Source organism: Capricornis sumatraensis, chromosome 17, assembly GCF_032405125.1.
Source record: "Capricornis sumatraensis isolate serow.1 chromosome 17, serow.2, whole genome shotgun sequence".
NCBI classification, from domain to species: domain Eukaryota; kingdom Metazoa; phylum Chordata; class Mammalia; order Artiodactyla; family Bovidae; genus Capricornis; species Capricornis sumatraensis.
Genome location: NC_091085.1, coordinates 57153144 through 57170658, shown reverse-complemented (window position 1 = coordinate 57170658; position 17515 = coordinate 57153144). Strand labels below are relative to the sequence as shown.

Below are 17515 nucleotides of genomic sequence, written 5' to 3'. Positions count from 1 at the left end.
TCTGGCTCTACGATGCTCAGCTGGGAACCGTCTGAGGCTGGCCCTAGGCTGCGTGCACCTCCCCGGTCTAAGCCGCTCAGGTTCGGCACTCAGGTAGCCCTCAGAGGCACAGATTCGGTCGGGACTGTGTTTTGCGCCCTTCCCGGGTCCGAGTAGCTCAGGAGTTTGGTGAGCGCGGTTGCTGCGACTTGTCGCCTTTTCTGTCTCTGCTGCTCAGTTTTCTGGGTGTACCGCTGGTGCCCCTTGTGAGACAGATGGTGACTGTCCAGCACCCCCAGAAGTCTTAGCAAAGAAGCCTGCTTGCAGTTTGGTAGGTAAAGTCTCTCCGGGTCTGCAATTGCCCCTTTCCAGCCCTTACGGCTCTGGCTGCCTGTCCCCGGTGGGGGATGGTCTGCAGCCGGCTATTTCCGTTCCATCCTTTGTTCTGTGCGCGGTCCTGGCAGTGTTTTATGTTCGAGCTTTTCGCGTGGTAGCTATCCCACAGTCTGGTTTGCTAGCCCAAGTTAGATCGTTCTGGTTACGCGTGGGGCGTTCCTGCCCGATTCTTACAAATCTCTGCAGCCCGCGCCTCCCGCGCGTCCCTGCCCTGCCCCCACTTGCTAGTGGCGGATGCAGGCGTCTGTGCTGCTTTTCCGCTGGGGGGGTTACTGTTGGGCTTGTAATCTGTTGGTTTTAATTATTTATTTATTTTTCCTTCCTGTTATGTTGCCCTCTGTGTTTCCAAGGCTCGCCACAGACTCGGCAGGGAGAGTGTTTCCTGGTGTTTGGAAACCTCTCTTCTTAAAATTCCCCTCCCGGGACGGGCTTCCCTTCCTGGGACGGAGCTCCCTCCCCACCTCCTTTGTCTCTTTTTTCATCTTTTATATTTTTTCCTACCTGTTTTTGAAGACAATGGTCTGCTTTTCTGCTTGCCTGATGTCCTCTGCCAGCATTCAGAAGTTGTTTTGTGGAGTTTGCTCAGCATTGAAATGTTCTTTTGAGGAATTTATGAGGGAGAAAGTGGTCTTCCCGTCCTATTCCTCCGCCATCTTAGGACCGCCTCCCCCAGAGTTTTAAGTTAGTAGAACTTACAGTATACATAACTTCTTTTATTGTTTTGCAGTTCATCCACGTTTTCACGTGTATCAGTGGTTTGTTGCTGAATATTATTCCATCATATGGCTATGCCACAATCTGTTTATCCATTCCCCACTTAATGGATATGTGACTTGTTTCTGGCTCTTATGAATAAATCTATGTTGCTGTAGGGTATAAGTTTTCATTTACCTTGGGTAAGCACTCAATAGTCATTCCATTGTCTTTTAACTTTAATATTTTCTGTGTATAATCCTCCCACCCCATATTCATAACTCCATCATTTTCACAATTTCTGAGTCTTTTGTTTTGATTGATTTTCCTTCTGGTTACCTGATACATCTTTAAAAATATTCTTTTGTTTGAGTTTTGGCTGCACTGGGTCTTCATTGCTGCACATGGGCTTTCTCTGGTTGCAGTGAGCGGGCGCTTCTCTTGGTTGCTGTGTGCAGGCTTCTCATTGTGGTGGCTTCCCTTGTGGAGCACAGACTCAGGTGCAAGGGCTTCAGCAGCTGCAGCTTGTGGGCTCTAGAGGGCAGGCTCAGTAGTTGTGGTACATGTGCACGTCGAATCTTCCTGAGCCAGGGATCGAAGCTATGTCCCCTGCATTGGTGGACGGAATCTTATCCATTGCCCCACCAGGGAAGTCCTACTTCATACCTTTTGATTTCCTTTCATCCATGGTGACTTTTACCTTGTTGAGTGCCAGGTCTTGCTACATTCCTTTAAATGGTGCTGACTTTGATCTGGCATATGGTTAAGTTTCTTTCTTTTAGAAAAATAACTTGGGAAACATGGCTCTATTTTTTTTAATACTATTTATTTATTTACTCTTGACTGTGCTGGCTCTTCGTTGCTGTGCGAGCGTTTCTCTAGTTGTGGTGCACTGGTTTTTCATTGCAACAGCCTCTCTTGTTTTGGAGCACGGTCTCCAGAGCACGTGGGCTCAGTAGTTGTGGCTTCTGGGCTCTAGAGCACAGGCTCAATAGTTGTGGCGCACAGGCCTAGTTGCTCTAAGGCATGTGGGATCTTCCTGGATTAGGGATTGAACCCATGTCTTCTGCATGGACAGATGGGTTCTTTACCACTGAGCCACCAGGGAAACCCAGTTAAGTTTCTTGCAGATACATTTGATTCATTTGAGGCTGCCTTTAAGCTTTGTTAGGGAAGGTCAAGAGCAGCCTTTACTTGGGTGCTTTAGCCCTGCTATCTTGCTTGACCCTTCTGAGCATTCTGTCCAGTGCCTCATACTGCAAGCTCTCCCGTCTGGCTGGTGGGGACATGGACTCTTTTCAGCTCCATATGAGTTCTAAAATTGTTCAGTTTACTGCTTTCTGAAATTTTCTCCTTGCCCTTGCATGCACAGACGAGTACAATCAGCCTTCTATATTTCCAGGTTCCATTTCCCTGGATTCAACCAACCTCGAATGGAAAATATTTGAAAAAAAAATTCCAGAAATTTTCAGAAAGCAAAACTTGAATTTGCTGCACATCAGCAACTGTTTACATAGCACTTACATTGTATTGAGTATTATAAGTAATCTGGAGATGATTTAACGTCCATGAGAAGATGTTGATAGGCAAAGACTCTGCTATTTTATATGAGACTTGAGCATCCACAAATTTTGGTACCCTGGGGAGGGAAGATGCTGGAACCAATCCCCTGTGGATCCTAAGGATGATGTAGTGAGTCAGAGACCCCCTCAGGGGCCCCCCTGCAGATCTCAAGGATTCTTTCTCTGTACAGCAGCCCCTTCTCTCTGAAAACCTGCCTCACAAATTCTAGTGGCTTCAAACTCTCTGAACTCTAATTTCTGTTTTCTAAGCTCAATGAAACTGTAGAGTTTTATTTGAATTTATCTCCCTATGATAATCAAGAGACTCACCTTATTTTTTTAAAGAAAATTTCTGCCCACTTTCTAATTGACAGTTGTTTTATGTGTTTTATCTGAATTTCTAGTTTCAGCAGATGGAGCAATTCTGAGTCATAAGTGGAAACAGAAGCCCAGGAATTAAGCTTTAATGAATGAGCTTGGTCATAAGCAAGTAAAAGAGTTTAAAAATTTCCAGTTTGTGGTATTTTCTATAAAATAAAATAATATGTGGAAATAGCGCGGGGGAGAGAAGAGTCAAAAAAGACCCTCCCTCTGAGTGTTAGTGAGACAGGACATGTGAAGCACTCAGCATTCTACTAACATGGGTGTTTTATGATTTTCATATTGCTGTGATTCTATTTTTGTGGTTCATCTTAAAATTTATTAATGTGTTTACTTATTTTTATTTTTAATTAATGTATGTATATATATTTTGTTAGTTCAGATGTACAACACAGTGATTCAGCTTACGTATATGTAAACAGATTTTTTTTTGCCTTATGGGTCTCTCCCTGTTCTATATATTGGGTCCTTGTTGTTGGTATTATTCTTACTAAGCAAATAACACGGTGGATAGGGTGCAGACTCGAGAGTGAGGCTTTCTGGGGTTTAGTAGTATAATCTCTATAGTATAATGAGATGCTTACTCTATTAGTCAAAACTGTAGTAATAGAAATTCGAGTGTCTTTTTTTGTGCCTTGCATTTTGATCTGTAAAATGGAGATGAGAGTTCTGTCTCACAGATTTGCTCTGTGAATTAAACAAGCAGAAATATGTAAGGTACACATGTTACCAAGTCCAAGCTCATTCTGCTCACCATATGACAGGTCAATAAGTGGAGAGATGAGTTGTTGGGGCAAAGCATAGAGACTTTATTCACAAAGTCCCACAGAAGATGTGAATGAGAGTCCCGAAGAACCAAATTCCCCGAGTTAAAATTCAGACTTCTATTATACTAAAAAGGGAGGAGGTGTGGTTGGTCTTCGCAGATTTCTTGGTATCAGAATCTTTTGGAGTGTTTGTTTTGGGCCATACCATGAAGTATGTGGGATCTTAGTTCCCTGATTAGGGATTGAACCCATGCCCCCTGCATTGGGAGTATGGAATCGTAACCACTAGACTACCAGGAAAGCCCCAGCACTAAGCTTTACTTCGGGAACAGTTTTTCTCACTGGTGCCATCAGATCTGGTTTCAATTTTAATTGAATAGATGTCATTTACTTGCTGAGTCTCTGGCAAATGGAAGTTGTGTTAAATTTTAACGTAGCTCAAGTTAGATGAGAAGGTCCCCCCCGCCCAATGCCCCAGACAACAAAGAAACACTATTTACACGTTACAGTTATAATTAAGGAAGTGCTAATAGTTAACTAGAGGAATGAATTGGAGAAAACACATATAATTACTATTCAGTGTTGGAGCTGAGAGATGTGAATAGACAGGACCCACCTGAATTGGGGGAAACAGAAGAAGCAGGAAAGCCCGAGGGTGGGACTGAGCCTCTTGCCTGTCCGCCTGCCTGCCTCTCACATTATCTGTAGGGCTGTCTCTGTGTCTCCAAGCTGCGTGTGTGCTGCTGCACCCGTCTGGCTGGCTTTTTTCAGACTTAGGTGTTTTCTTTGTCTTCTCTCTCTCTCTCTCTTACTCTCTGTTTTGCTCTGCTCCAAAGCTGTGTATTCTCTCTTTGACTCTCACATCTTTGGAAGGTTTCAGCTACATTTGCGATCTTACAGCACCCCAGGCAGTGCAGGGGGTCACAGGAAGAAAAGAAACCTGCTCCGCATCCCATGGAGTTTAGTCTCTTCCTGGCTTTCTCAGTCCCCATTCCTTGTAGAACCTCCCTCCTTACACGAAGATGTAGGGATTCCCCCACTGATATCCTGTTGTGTCAGACCTGGAGATGAACATGACTATGAGACCCACTGCACGAACCATCTTCCCTGTATGTGACCCCTGATCATGTACATTAAGTAGCATTTTCCACATCATGCTCTTGGCTGCCTGGTGTAATGCGGTTGCCCTGGCCATTGGGTGATGCCTGATAGAAGCTCCTTCCAAATAGTTTTGGCCTCTTCGCTCAAAGCTCCCACCCAGGAGATGCCTGGAGAGTGTTTTCACAGATACACATTTTATTGACCCTCTCTGAGTGCTATCCCGTTTGAGATAACTATCCTCGTGTTATTCAGGGATTCACGAAGAGCTGGGTTTTGAAATAGCTTACTGCTTTGTGGATAATAAATACTCAGAATCCAAAAATAACCATCAAGAGGGGAAGAACAGGGCTGATTTCAGAGTTTTATGATACAACAGTGGGACTGAAAACCATCCTTTCAGTTGGAGCCAACATCTTGCTTGTCTCTGAGTGAAGTTTACACCTATCTTGCCATTTTAGGTGTCAGTAGTTGAGGAGTCTGAACACAGAATAGGGTCAGACACCTGTTTAGAGACTGGTATCCCTGTGCCAGGGACCAGAGGATGCAAGAGTGTGACTCAGAACCTTACAAGCTGGGGGAGAGGCTGGAATGGAACATACTTGAAGCCACACATGGTCATTGCTTGGGGCTTTGGGGCTACTTGGCTGTTTCTACTAAAATGTAATCTTCACATTTGTGTAACATCTTTTGAAAAGTTTTAAAATCAAAGCCTTTACAAATCCATCTTATATCCTTAAAGCTTTTGAGTGAGGCCAAAAAATGGATTGTTAGCTCTATCCTACAGGTGAGGGGCTGGGAGGAGAGCTGACAAGGCAGCCTGGGCAGCGGGCTTTGGTTCACATCCCCAGCTGGGTTGCTCAGCAGAAGAGTGATTCTGGCCAAATTGAGGAACGCTTTCCAATAGTCATGTATGGATGTGAGAGTTGGACTATAAAGAAAGCTGAGCGCTGAAGAACTGATGCTTTTGAACTGTGGTGCTGGAGAAGACTCTTGAGAGTCCCTTGGACTGCAAGGAGATCCAACCAGTCTATCCTAAAGGAAATCAGTCCTAAGTATTCATTAGAAGGACTGATGCTGAAACTGAAACTCCAATACTTTGGCCACCTGATGCGAAGAGCTGACTCATTGGAAAAGACCCTGATGCTGGGAAAGATTGAGGGCAAGAGGAGAAGGGGACGACAGAGGATGAGATGGCTGAATGGCATCACCAACTCAATGGACATGAGTTTGAGTAAACTCCAGGAGTTGGTGATGGACAGGGAAGCCTGGTGTGCTGCAGTCCGTGGGGTCACAAAGAGTTGGACACGACTGAGCAACTGAACTGAACTGAACTTCAAGCTTTCGTTTCCCTGTTTGTAAAATGAGAATGAAAATAGTAGTCCTTCAATAGGGATATTTGAGGATTAAATGAGATTAGTAAGAGCAATTAATACTTATCAAATGTTTATGATGTACCAGATTCTACTCTGTAGTGCTGTTTTGTTATTAGATGTTAATTCATATTATACTATGTTTATTGTAATTATGCATTATTATGAATAGGTAATGCATGTAAATCATTTATCCCAGTGCTGGACACTTAGATCTAAGTATTTAAGGAAATTAATCATCATAAGTTGTGTTCATTAGGTACTTACAATATCTTCTGTCTTTATTCACTGATTGTTTTTATTGTTGACTCTTTTGGCTTTTCATATTATTTAAAACTTTCCCAGGGACTTCCCTGGTGGTCCAGTGCTTGAGAATCTGCCTTCCAATTCAGGGGACAAGGGTTCAATTGTTCAGAGAACTAAGATCCTACTTGCCACAACTAAGACCCAAAGCAGCCAAAAAAAAAAAAAAAAAAGATATTAAAAAACTTTCCTGTGAGTCTGAATAAATGCATTTTCCAAATTCTCTCACCAAAATTCCCCAAATATTAACATTCTCTTTACACAAACACACATTATTACTGTTTTCATGAAATGTTTGAGAGTTGTACACATGTTGATCCTTCATCTGTACACACATCAGTGTGAATTTTCCCCAAACTCTTTTATAGAGTGAAATGATCAAAATCAGGAAATTAATATTGATACTAAGAATTACGTGGTCCCCAGACCTTATGCAAATTTCATCGATTGTTCCACCAACACTTATTAAAGTAAAATAAACGTATTTTTTTCTGTTTGAGGATCTGATCTAGGATCACATATACCTTTGTTGTGTCTCTTATTTTCCTTTAATATGGAAGTTTCTCAGTCTTTGTCTTTCAGACTGTGATACACTTGAAATATATAGGCCAGCTATTTTGTAGAATGCTCCATAATTTGGATTTTTCTGCTGTTTCTTCATTATTAGAGTCACTTTTTTTTGTGGAGAGAACACTTCAGGAAATGTTGCTTCCTCTTCAGGACATATGATGTCTCTTTATCTCATTAGTAGTGATGTTATCTTTGATCATGTGGATAATGTGATGTATCTAACTTTCGGTACCACAAAATTACTGTTTTTTTCTTTGAAATGAATAAGTCTCTTGCACAGAGGTAATTTTACACTCTACAAATATCCTCTCTCTTATCATACTTTTAATCATCAGTAGCATCAATAGTGATTCCTACAATGATGGTATATTCTAATTTCATCATTTTTTGTTGGAATTTTACCCTATGGGTGACGTTTTCTTTCTTCTCTGTTTGTTTGTTGATATCAGTATGGATTCAATAGCTTATTACATATTACATATAATATATATTGTTATATTATTATGATTAGCAATTACAATTATTTGTAGTGTTATAAAATTGTTCCAGGTTGGCCACTGGAGGCCTTTCAAGCTGTCTCCCTGGGTCCTTTGATATTTGTTTTGATCACTTTATTACCTTCTGGGTGGACAGTAAATTTTAGGATCACTGTCTGGGTACTTTCTGACTCTCAGTCCTAGAATCACCCATTTCTCTAAAGAGCTGTTTCCTTTCTTAAAGAATGGTGTTTAGAACTAAAATCTGGGTCTCATTTCAGTTCAGTGGCTCAGTAATGTCTGACTGTTTGCGACCCCATGAACTGCAGCACGCCAGGCCTCCCTGTCCGTCACCAACTCCTGGAGTCCACCCAAGCCCATGTCCATCGAGTCGGTGACGCCATCCAACCATCTCATCCTCTGTTGTCCCCTTCTCCTCCTGCCCTCAATCTTTCCCAGCATCAGGGTCTTTTCCAATGAGTCAGCTCTTCGCATGAGGTGCCCAAAGTATTGGAGTTTCAGCCTCAACATCAGTCCTTCCAATGAACACCCAGGACTGATCTCCTTTAGGATGGACTGGTTGGATCTCCTTGCAGTCCAAGGGACTCTCAAGAGTCTTCTCCAACACCACAGTTCAAAAGCATCAATCCTTCTGCACTCAGCTTTCTTTATAGTCCAACTCTCACATCCATACATGGCCACTGGAAAAACCATAGCCTTGACTAGATGGACCTTTGTTGACAAAGTAATGTCTCTGCTTTTCAATATGCTGTCTAGGTTGGTCATAACTTTCCTTCCAAGAAGTAAGCGTCTTTTAATTTCATGGCTGCAATCACCATCTGCAGTGAGTTTGGAGCCCAGAAAAATAAAGTCTGACACTGTTTCCACTGTTTCCCCATCTATTTCCCATGAAGTGATGGGACCAGATGCCATGATCTTCGTTTTCTGAATGTTGAGCTTTAAGCCAACTTTTTCACTCTCCTCTTTCACTTTCATCAAGAGGCTCTTTAGTTCCTCTTCACTTTCTGCCATAAGGGTGGTGTCATCTGCATATCTGAGGTTATTAATATTTTCCCCAGCAATCTTGATTCCAGCCTGTGCTTCCTCCAACCCAGCATTTCTCATGATGTACTCTGCATATAAGTTAAATAAGCAGGGTGACAATATACAGCCTTGACGTACTCCTTTTCCTATTTGGAACCAGTCTGTTGTTCCATGTCCAGTTCTAACTGTTGCTTCCTGACCTGCATACAGGTTTCTCAAGAGGCAGGTCAGGTGGTCTGGTATTCCCATGTCTTTCAGAATTTTCCACAGTTGATTGTGATCCACACAGTCAAAGGCTTTGGCATAGTCAATAAAGCAGAAATAGATGTTTTTCTGGAACTCTCTTGCTTTTTCGATGATCCAGCGGATGTTGGCAATTTGATCTCTTGTTCTTCTGCCTTTTCTAAAACCAGCTTGAACATCTGGAATTTCACAGTTCATGTATTGTTGAAGCCTGGCTTGGAGAATTTTAAGCATCACTTTACTAGGTGTGCTGATTGTTAGCCATCATTGTCTGTATCTAAGTTCTCTCAACCAATGGAACTAGAAAAACCATATACATACACATACCTACATTTACACACATATAAACATACCTACACCTACATTCCCCCAGGAGTTCATGCTGGTGTTTCTAATTCGAACTCATGACCACATAGTTCATTCTTCTTTCCATTTTTAAACTCAACTTCTCTAGCAATAAGAAACTTGGCTCTCATTATCCAACATACATTATTTGCTCCATCCTAGAGTACACTAAAGTAGTTTTGGAATTGCTAAACCATACTGCTGTGGAAAACAAACCTAACTAGAATTCAATATGTGTTTACAGTTATTTTTATCTTTAGTCTAAGATTATATAGTCAGAATAATGTGCTGAAAAGTTATATACAACTCCTACATTTTCATAGCTGAAAACAATGGAGTTTTATTCTTTAAAAAAAAAAAAAGTGAGATGAGAAGCTTTCAGAAAGCATTAGATGTTTTCGTAAGCCCGTCAACTTTTTCTTGAGATTTACACAAAAGTTCTGTTTCAATATGTATATATGTGTCGGGGGAGTGTGTCATTTCCTTGGTTCTGTCTCATCACAACAAAAATTTGAAACGATGGACCAGCGTTAAAGCCCTCGGGCAGGCTGTGTCACAGCTCTTGGGCAGATCAGTTTTACAGCTCCGTTTGCAGCTCAGTTTTATTTAGAAAATACAGGAAAATACATCCTCGAGGCATGAGGGCATGCCGACCCAAAAGACACAAAGAGGAGAGAGAGACCCCCGGCCTTTTGGCTCCTCTTTTTATGTTTTTTCTCCTCCCCCCGGGCCTGCCCTGTGTAGACTGGGCTAACCAGGAGGGCTGTGTGTTCTGCCTGAGGTCCTCACTCAGGTCCTTGGACCTTCCTTTTTTTCTATTTTCGCAGGCTTTTCCCTTCCTTGTCTTTTAGCCACTGCCATTCTGGACTCCTTTTTCCTATTCTAACTACCTAACATACGGATAAAAGAATTTTTTCATTGAATTATGATTGATTTACAATATTATGTTAGTTTCAGATGTTTAGCAAAGTGATTCAATTATACATATATATTTTCAGATTTTTTCAGGTTATTGTAATACAAGGTCTTGAACATATGTGACATCATATGGTATTTGTCTTTCTCTTTCTGACCTCACTATGTATGACAATCTCTGTATCCGTCTATGTTGCTGCCACCCTTCCCTAGGTTTGTTATAGTTGTTGTTGTGTGTAGTAGTTGTGGTAGTAGTTGTTGAGTGACTTTTGTGAACAAATTCTGTAAAGTTTTTATTCTTTGTTGCCTGTGGCCCCTGAATTCTTTGTTTGGTTAGCTTGGTGGTCAGCCAATGATTGGGCAGAGATTTCCTTAGGCATCTGGAATCAAAGTATCACGATCTTTACCAAGGGCCTCTTTTTAAAAAATTTTATTTCTTTTTTGATTTTTGGTCACACTGCATGGCATATGGGATCTAAATTTCCTAGCAGGAATTGATCTTGCCCGCCCTGCATTGGAAGGCAGAGTCTTAACCACTGGACCACCAGGGAAATCCCACAAGGGTCTCTTTGACTGTGTTGGGACACACTTTAAATCCCCGGTCAGGCATTAGACAGCTCTGCCTTAGCTTTCACTTCCTGCTTCTCTATAATGTCAAAATCAACCAGGGGCACGAGCTGAGAGCCTTCTCAGGTCTTCCTGGGCATGCACACAGCCCTGTGTATAAGCATGGTCTTACAGATTCCCCAGAATATGTGTTAGCATTTCAGAGCCCCTCTGGCAATTCTATTCCTCATCTTTTCTTATTAAACTTTTTGATGAATCTATTGTTTGTCACAACTGTTACCACTGCCTCAGGCAGCTAGCTATGAAATTAACTAATTGCCTGTAATTGCTTTAAACAAATACCTTTAGTAAAAAGCTTTTCACAGGGAATGAACTCGGAGTCAAGTCAGATACAAAAAGCTTTGCAAATGAAATTTTCTAGGAAATACCAGACAAGTCAGGTAATGGCAATTCTTTGGCAATGAAGTTTTGAAAGATCTCCGTCCCTGATCTGCTCTCTTCCATGGTTTTCAGATAGTGGTATTTTTCTGTGAAAGTGGGCTGTCATTTTTCAAAGCTACTACTGAGTTGGACAGTAGGGAATGGGAGTAAATCAAGTTAAAATGCCACAAAATCCTGTTTTTACCAAGATTCAGCCATTTTTCTTGAATAAATGCTCTCTTGGCTGCACAAGCCTTTGTTTTATTCCTAGAGTTCTGAAAAAGTGGATTTTTACTCTTTTGGCCAATTTTAAAATTTCTTTCACAGAGGACTTTTCACATGTCCTTACTTTGCCATTTTTATAGATGCCACACTAATGTGCCACGTTAATGGAAACTTATCTTCATAAAGGAATATAAATATGCTCTCAAGACATAAAACCTAGAGCTGGCACCAATGGGAACAGAATGAAAGAGTTGCATTTTGATAGATGGTGAATTTTTAGCAATCTCTGGCACCAGGGGATGATTTAAATGTAATATTTAACAAGACAAATTGCTTTCTCATTGTGCCAGAGGCAGGTAGAAACTGCCTTTGGGGTTTTTGAAAGGCTATTTCTTGGTGGACACTGGAAAACATGGTTGCAAACATCTCAGCCACGCATGAGAAAGCTAAAGAAGGAAATGCGGTTGCAAATGTATTTGAAATAAAAGCAACAAGCTCTGAAGATTGGTTGTGATTTGTTATGAAACATAAAGTCACCTACCTTGAGACTCAGTTTGGGAAAATTATTATAGTGTCTTTAAAGGATATGAGCTTCTTCAGGGTAGAGATTGATATTTATTTTTGTCTTTTCTCTTTCCCTAGAGCCCAACATGGTGTCTAATCTCTTGTGTATTAGTCAAGACTTTCAGTTGCAAGTGATAAAAGCCCAATTAAAACTTGCTTAAATAAAGCAGTTTATTTTGTATCTCTAAATTTCCAAAGATGACAGACACAGATGTAGCCGGATTCAGGAACCCAGAAATCTTTCCCAGGAATCTGTTTCTTTTCCTTTCTGTTGTCACTGATTTCATTTGGGTTTCAATCTTGAATCAGTCTCTGTGGACATGGGGCTAGAATACCCTGATGGACCACATTTGGTTCATCTGCTCATTTGTGAAGCCTGATTTAATGGCCTGGGTCAGCACCATCCAAGTCACATTCATTGATAGGAGAGCGGGACCCTTGGGGAGTTCACAGCTTAATAAGTAGCCACAGATTAAAACGTAAACACAAAATAAATATACAGTGACAGCTGTGGTTATTACCTTGCAGGACAGACTAGATGCCATGACGGATGATAATACAGTGCTAACTCACATTGTAGCAGGCAGAAAGGCCCCGTTTCTCCAAAGAAACGGACATATATGCTGAGATCTGAAGGGTGGAAGCAACAGTGAGGTGTGTTTGGGGTTGGAGAGCCCTGCGTATGTAAGGGCAGAAGGCATGAATGGGGTTTACTCTTGGAAGAACAGAAAAGACTTCTGTGAGGCTTGACTGTGATGACGGACAGCAGGAAGGGGGCAAGAGGGAGCTAGGGAGGTGGACGAGGGTCAGGTCCCTACACATCCATGAGTTTGGACTTCATCTTAAGAACCCTAGGATGCTTTCAAAGAGTTTTAATTTAGGAGAGAAATAATCTGAATTCTATTAAAACATTTAAAAGAAAAAAGATTATTTCCGACTGCTGTGAAGACTGTGGACACAGGAAGGTCAATTAGGGGCCAGTGGCAGTTGACTGAATGGGGAGATTCTTCTTCCACGGAGGAACTGATTCTGGGGTTGACAGGATATTGACAGATTGGGGGGGCTTCCCTGGTGGTCCAGTGATTGAGAATCTGCCTGCTAATGCAGAGGACAGGTTGGATCCTGGCTGGGGAGCTAAGATACCATCTGAGGCTGGGCAACTAAATCTCCAGTCCACCACAGTTGCTGAGCCTGAGTGCTCCACAACTAGAGAAGCCCCCTCACCACCAGTGCCGCCGCAATTTAAAAAAGGAAGGAAAATATAAAGAACTTGACAGATGGGAGATAAGTTAGGAAGACAGAACCTACAAAACTTTGAGTGATGTCAGAGGAGGAGAAAAATTAACATGGTGTTGTTGGTTTCACAATACCTGAGCTTGGCTGGGAAATTTCTGGGAGTGCTTAGTGGTTTGAGGAAAGACAGTGTTGGTGATCAGCTCAGGAGTGTGGAGGCTTACAATCTGCCTCCAGTTCTCTTCTGCTCTGTGTGCTGCTGTTTTTCCTGATTTGAAACTAAAATGAAGGCTGTGTTCACTGTGTGAATAAGCTCTGGAAATACGGCATCGTTTACCAAAGTATCAAAAAGGACGCTTGCGCTGTGTGTGAGGGGTGTCTGGAGGGCACAGACAGTTTTTTAAATTGTAGAGCAACTACTAAGGTCGGAGGTGGCTTGAGGGTCACTCCTCCTGGGACTCACGGGCGTGCCTGTGGCTGACACGGGTCCTCTTCTCTCTCGCACAGGACTCGGAGGTCCTGAACACGGCCATTCTCACTGGAAAGGTTGTTTCAGTTCCCGTCAAGGTGGTGGCAGTTCAAGAGGATGGTTTGGTGGTGGACGTGTCAGAGGCTGTGGAATGCAGGTCTGCAGATGAAGACGTCATCAAGGTACAGTGGGTTTTACTTCTAGATGCCTAGGCATTTGGGGCTTTCCTTCCCGTTCTGTCACACGGCTGCTCTGAGCATCCCAGGCTCCCAAGGGCAGAACCTGGATGCAGGTGCTGATGAGGGTGCTGATGGGGATGCTGATGGGGATGATGGGGATGCTGAGAGGGGAGTGATGGAGGTGCTGATGAGGAGTGATGGGAGTGCTGAGGGGGAAGCGATGCGGGTGCTGATGGGGAGTGATGGGGTGCTGAGGATGGAGTGATGGGGAGCAATGGGGGTGCTGATGGGGATGATGGGAGTGCTGAGGGGGAAGTGATGCAGGTGCTGATGGGGAGTGATGGGGTGCTGAGGAGGGAGCGATGGGGATGCTGATGGGGATGATGGGGATGCTGATGGGGGAGTGATGTGGGTGCTGATGGGGAGTGATGGGGTGCTGATGAGGAGTGATGGGCATGCTGAGGGGGGAGTGATGGAGGTGCTGATGAGGAGTGATGGGAGTGCTGAGGGGGAAGCGATGGGAGTGCTGATGGGGAGTGATGGGGTGCTGAGGATGGAGTGATGGGGAGCAATGGGGATGCTGAGGGGGGAGTGATGTGGGTGCTGATGGGGAGTGATGGGGTGCTGATGAGGAGTGATGGGGATGCTGAGGGGGGAGTGATGGAGGTGCTGATGAGGAGTGATGGGGATGCTGAGGGGGGAGTGATGGAGGTGCTGATGAGGAGTGATGGGGATGCTGAGGGGGGATGATGGGGATGCTGAGGGGGGAGTGATGTAGGTGCTGATGAGGAGTGATGGGCATGCTGAGGGGGGAGTGATGGAGGTGCTGATGAGGAGTGATGGGAGTGCTGAGGGGGAAGCGATGGGAGTGCTGATGGGGAGTGATGGGGTGCTGAGGATGGAGTGATGGGGAGCAATGGGGATGCTGAGGGAGGAGTGATGCAGGTGCTGATGGGGAGTGATGGGGATGCTGATGGGGATGATGGGGATGCTGATGGGGATGATGGGGATGCTGAGGAGGGAGCGATGGGGATGCTGATGGGGATGATGGGGATGCTGAGGGGGGATGATGGGGATGCTGATGAGGAGTGATGGGGATGCTGAGGGGGGATGATGGGGATGCTGAGGGGGGAGTGATGGAGGTGCTGATGGGGAGTGATGGGGTGCTGAGGAGGGAGCGATGGGGATGCTGATGGGGATGATGGGGATGCTGATGGGGATGATGGGGATGCTGAGGGGGGAGTGATGGGTGTGCTGATGGGGAGTGATGGGGATGCTGGGGGGGAGTGATGGAGGTGCTGATGAGGAGTGATGGGCATGCTGAGGGGGGAGTGATGGAGGTGCTGATGAGGAGTGATGGGGATGCTGAGGGGGGAGTGATGGAGGTGCTGATGAGGAGTGATGGGGATGCTGAGGGGGGATGATGGGGATGCTGAGGGGGGAGTGATGTAGGTGCTGATGAGGAGTGATGGGGATGCTGAGGGGGGATGATGGGGATGCTGAGGGGGAAGTGATGGAGGTGCTGATGGGGAGTGATGGGGTGCTGAGGAGGGAGTGATGGGGATGCTGATGGGGATGATGGGGATGCTGAGGGGGGATGATGGGGATGCTGAGGGGGGAGTGATGGAGGTGCTGAGGGGGGAGCGATGGGGATGCTGAGGGGGGAGTGATGGAGGTGCTGAGGGGAGAGTGATGGAGGTGCTGAGGGGGGAGTGATGGGAGTGCTGAGGGGGAAGTGATGGGAGTGCTGATGGGGAGTGATGGGGTGCTGAGGATGGAGCGATGGGGAGCAATGGGGGTACTGATGGGGATGCTGATGGGGAGTGATGGGGATGCTGATGGGGGAGTGATGGAGGTGCTGATGAGGAGTGATGGGAGTGCTGATGGGGAGTGATGGGTGTGCTGATGGGGAGTGATGGAGGTGCTGAGGGGGAAGTGATGGGGGTGCTGATGGGGATGATGGGGGTGCTGAAGAGGGAGTGAGTGATGACAGGGACTCGCCTGGGATCAGAGACAGCTGGACACGCTGTTTCCCTCCCCTGGGATGGAGGAGGGGGCCCCTTTCCTCCTCTTTTTTCTCATAGGACAGTATTTTCTGAAGTTTAGCAATCTATCTGCCATCTTCTCAAGTTTTGCCAACTTCCTGTGCCAAATAATGTAATTTACTCAACATGTTTTCTTTAAATGCCTTACTTTTTCAACATTGAATATCTTAAATGTCTCATTAGAAGACAATAAAATCCATTGTAAAACCCATTACTTTGATGTACTAATTTTTCCTTAATATACATGAAAATAAATGATTAACTTTTTAAAAAGTCCGTTCGTGTGCCCCCAGCTTCATCAGGGTATCAGTGGGACATAGCTCACAGTTTGGAGAATCTGGTCATGGATTATTTATGCTGCGTTTTCCATCCAATTAGCTGGATTTATGGCTCCAAATTCAGCCAGGAACCAGCCCATGACTTTTTTCTCCATATTCTTTGCAGGGGTCTGTTTGAATCACTGAATTCAGAGTTTCTGCCAGTTTTTTCTTGGCTCACTGGTTGGCAGTTTCCTTTTGCAGCTCAGAACCCCAGGAGAAAGGACTTCCGTCTTTAGAGTGATCCTTTCTCCTTTAAGCTGCTAAGAGAGCTCATAGGTCCTGTGTTTTCATTAATTTAAAAAAAATACAGTAATGCTGAATTCTGCCTTCTTTCCATTCTACTGGCTGCTGTTCAGAGGTTGAATGGAACTTGGTCTCCATCTGAAGAACTTTGAGGTGGACAGAAAATCCTGCAAGGGTTTCCCTGTGGTGGACAAGATCTGGGAGGGCCTGATTCCTTCTAATGTTGACCTGCAGGAAGCTGTGCCTTAAGCTAGAGATGGCTTTTTTGATAAGGAAGAATTGATGTGAGTTCTAATTAAAATTAAGAAAAAATTAATCTTTAATCCTGACAGGTCTTAAACTCCATGGGCAGGTTTGATTAAACAAATCTGAAGCCTTCTATATTCAGAATCCAGAAAGTTCTGAGCCAAGTCATGCAAATTCATCTGCGGAGAATGAAAAATATTGATTCATTGTCCTTGGTTGCCTTTGACAAAAGCATGTTATTTACCATCCCCCTCCTCATCTTTCCAGAAGGGAGACATTAGTGATGGAGCCTGGAGATGGTATCTGTGTGATTATGCCACCATGGGCTCCAAAGGATGGCTCAGCTCTATAGTCCCCTCAGCCACATCCCTTCCTGAGACCCTGGTGGGGAGCCCCCCGAGGCAGAACCCTCACTCTCCTGTCCCAGAGAGCTGTACCCTACAGAGGCGCGGCCAAGTTCGTGGTTCCCATTGTTGCCTTCTACTTGGCTTTCTCCTCTTCCTGGCAATATACTGGAAGCATCCTGTGTCCGCCCTGATAGAGGCATTGCTCTGGGAGGCAGTGGTTTGGGGTTCAACTGTCACTTCCGTGGCCACGTGAAGATGGGGCTTTCTTCTAGCAAACTGTGGCCTGATCTTGGCAAACCAGAGGGTGCACATCACCAAGCCCAGAGCTGCCGTAAGACGTTTCTAGGGCAGCCCGGGCTCTGCTGCAGATTCCGGGGCCTGGGTCAGTGGAGGGGGTTCATTAAGTGGCCGTGATGCACTTGTCACAGCTCTCCTGCCACCATTTGTCATACATTTTGTCACAACACTGAGGTTACAGTGTCATCTTCAGAGCTGCCCTCTGGCCTCAGCAT

At 44.5% G+C, this 17515-nt stretch overlaps 1 protein-coding gene across 1 annotated transcript in view; it reads left to right on the top strand.

Moving 5' to 3' along the window:
* Positions 1-17515, top strand: part of TMEM132B (transmembrane protein 132B) — a 240879-nt gene that overhangs the window by 190293 nt on the left and 33071 nt on the right. The window contains exon 4 of the mRNA XM_068989611.1: positions 13662-13805. Coding sequence (XP_068845712.1) covers positions 13662-13805 — 144 coding nt within the window. The remainder of the gene's footprint in view (positions 1-13661; positions 13806-17515) is intronic.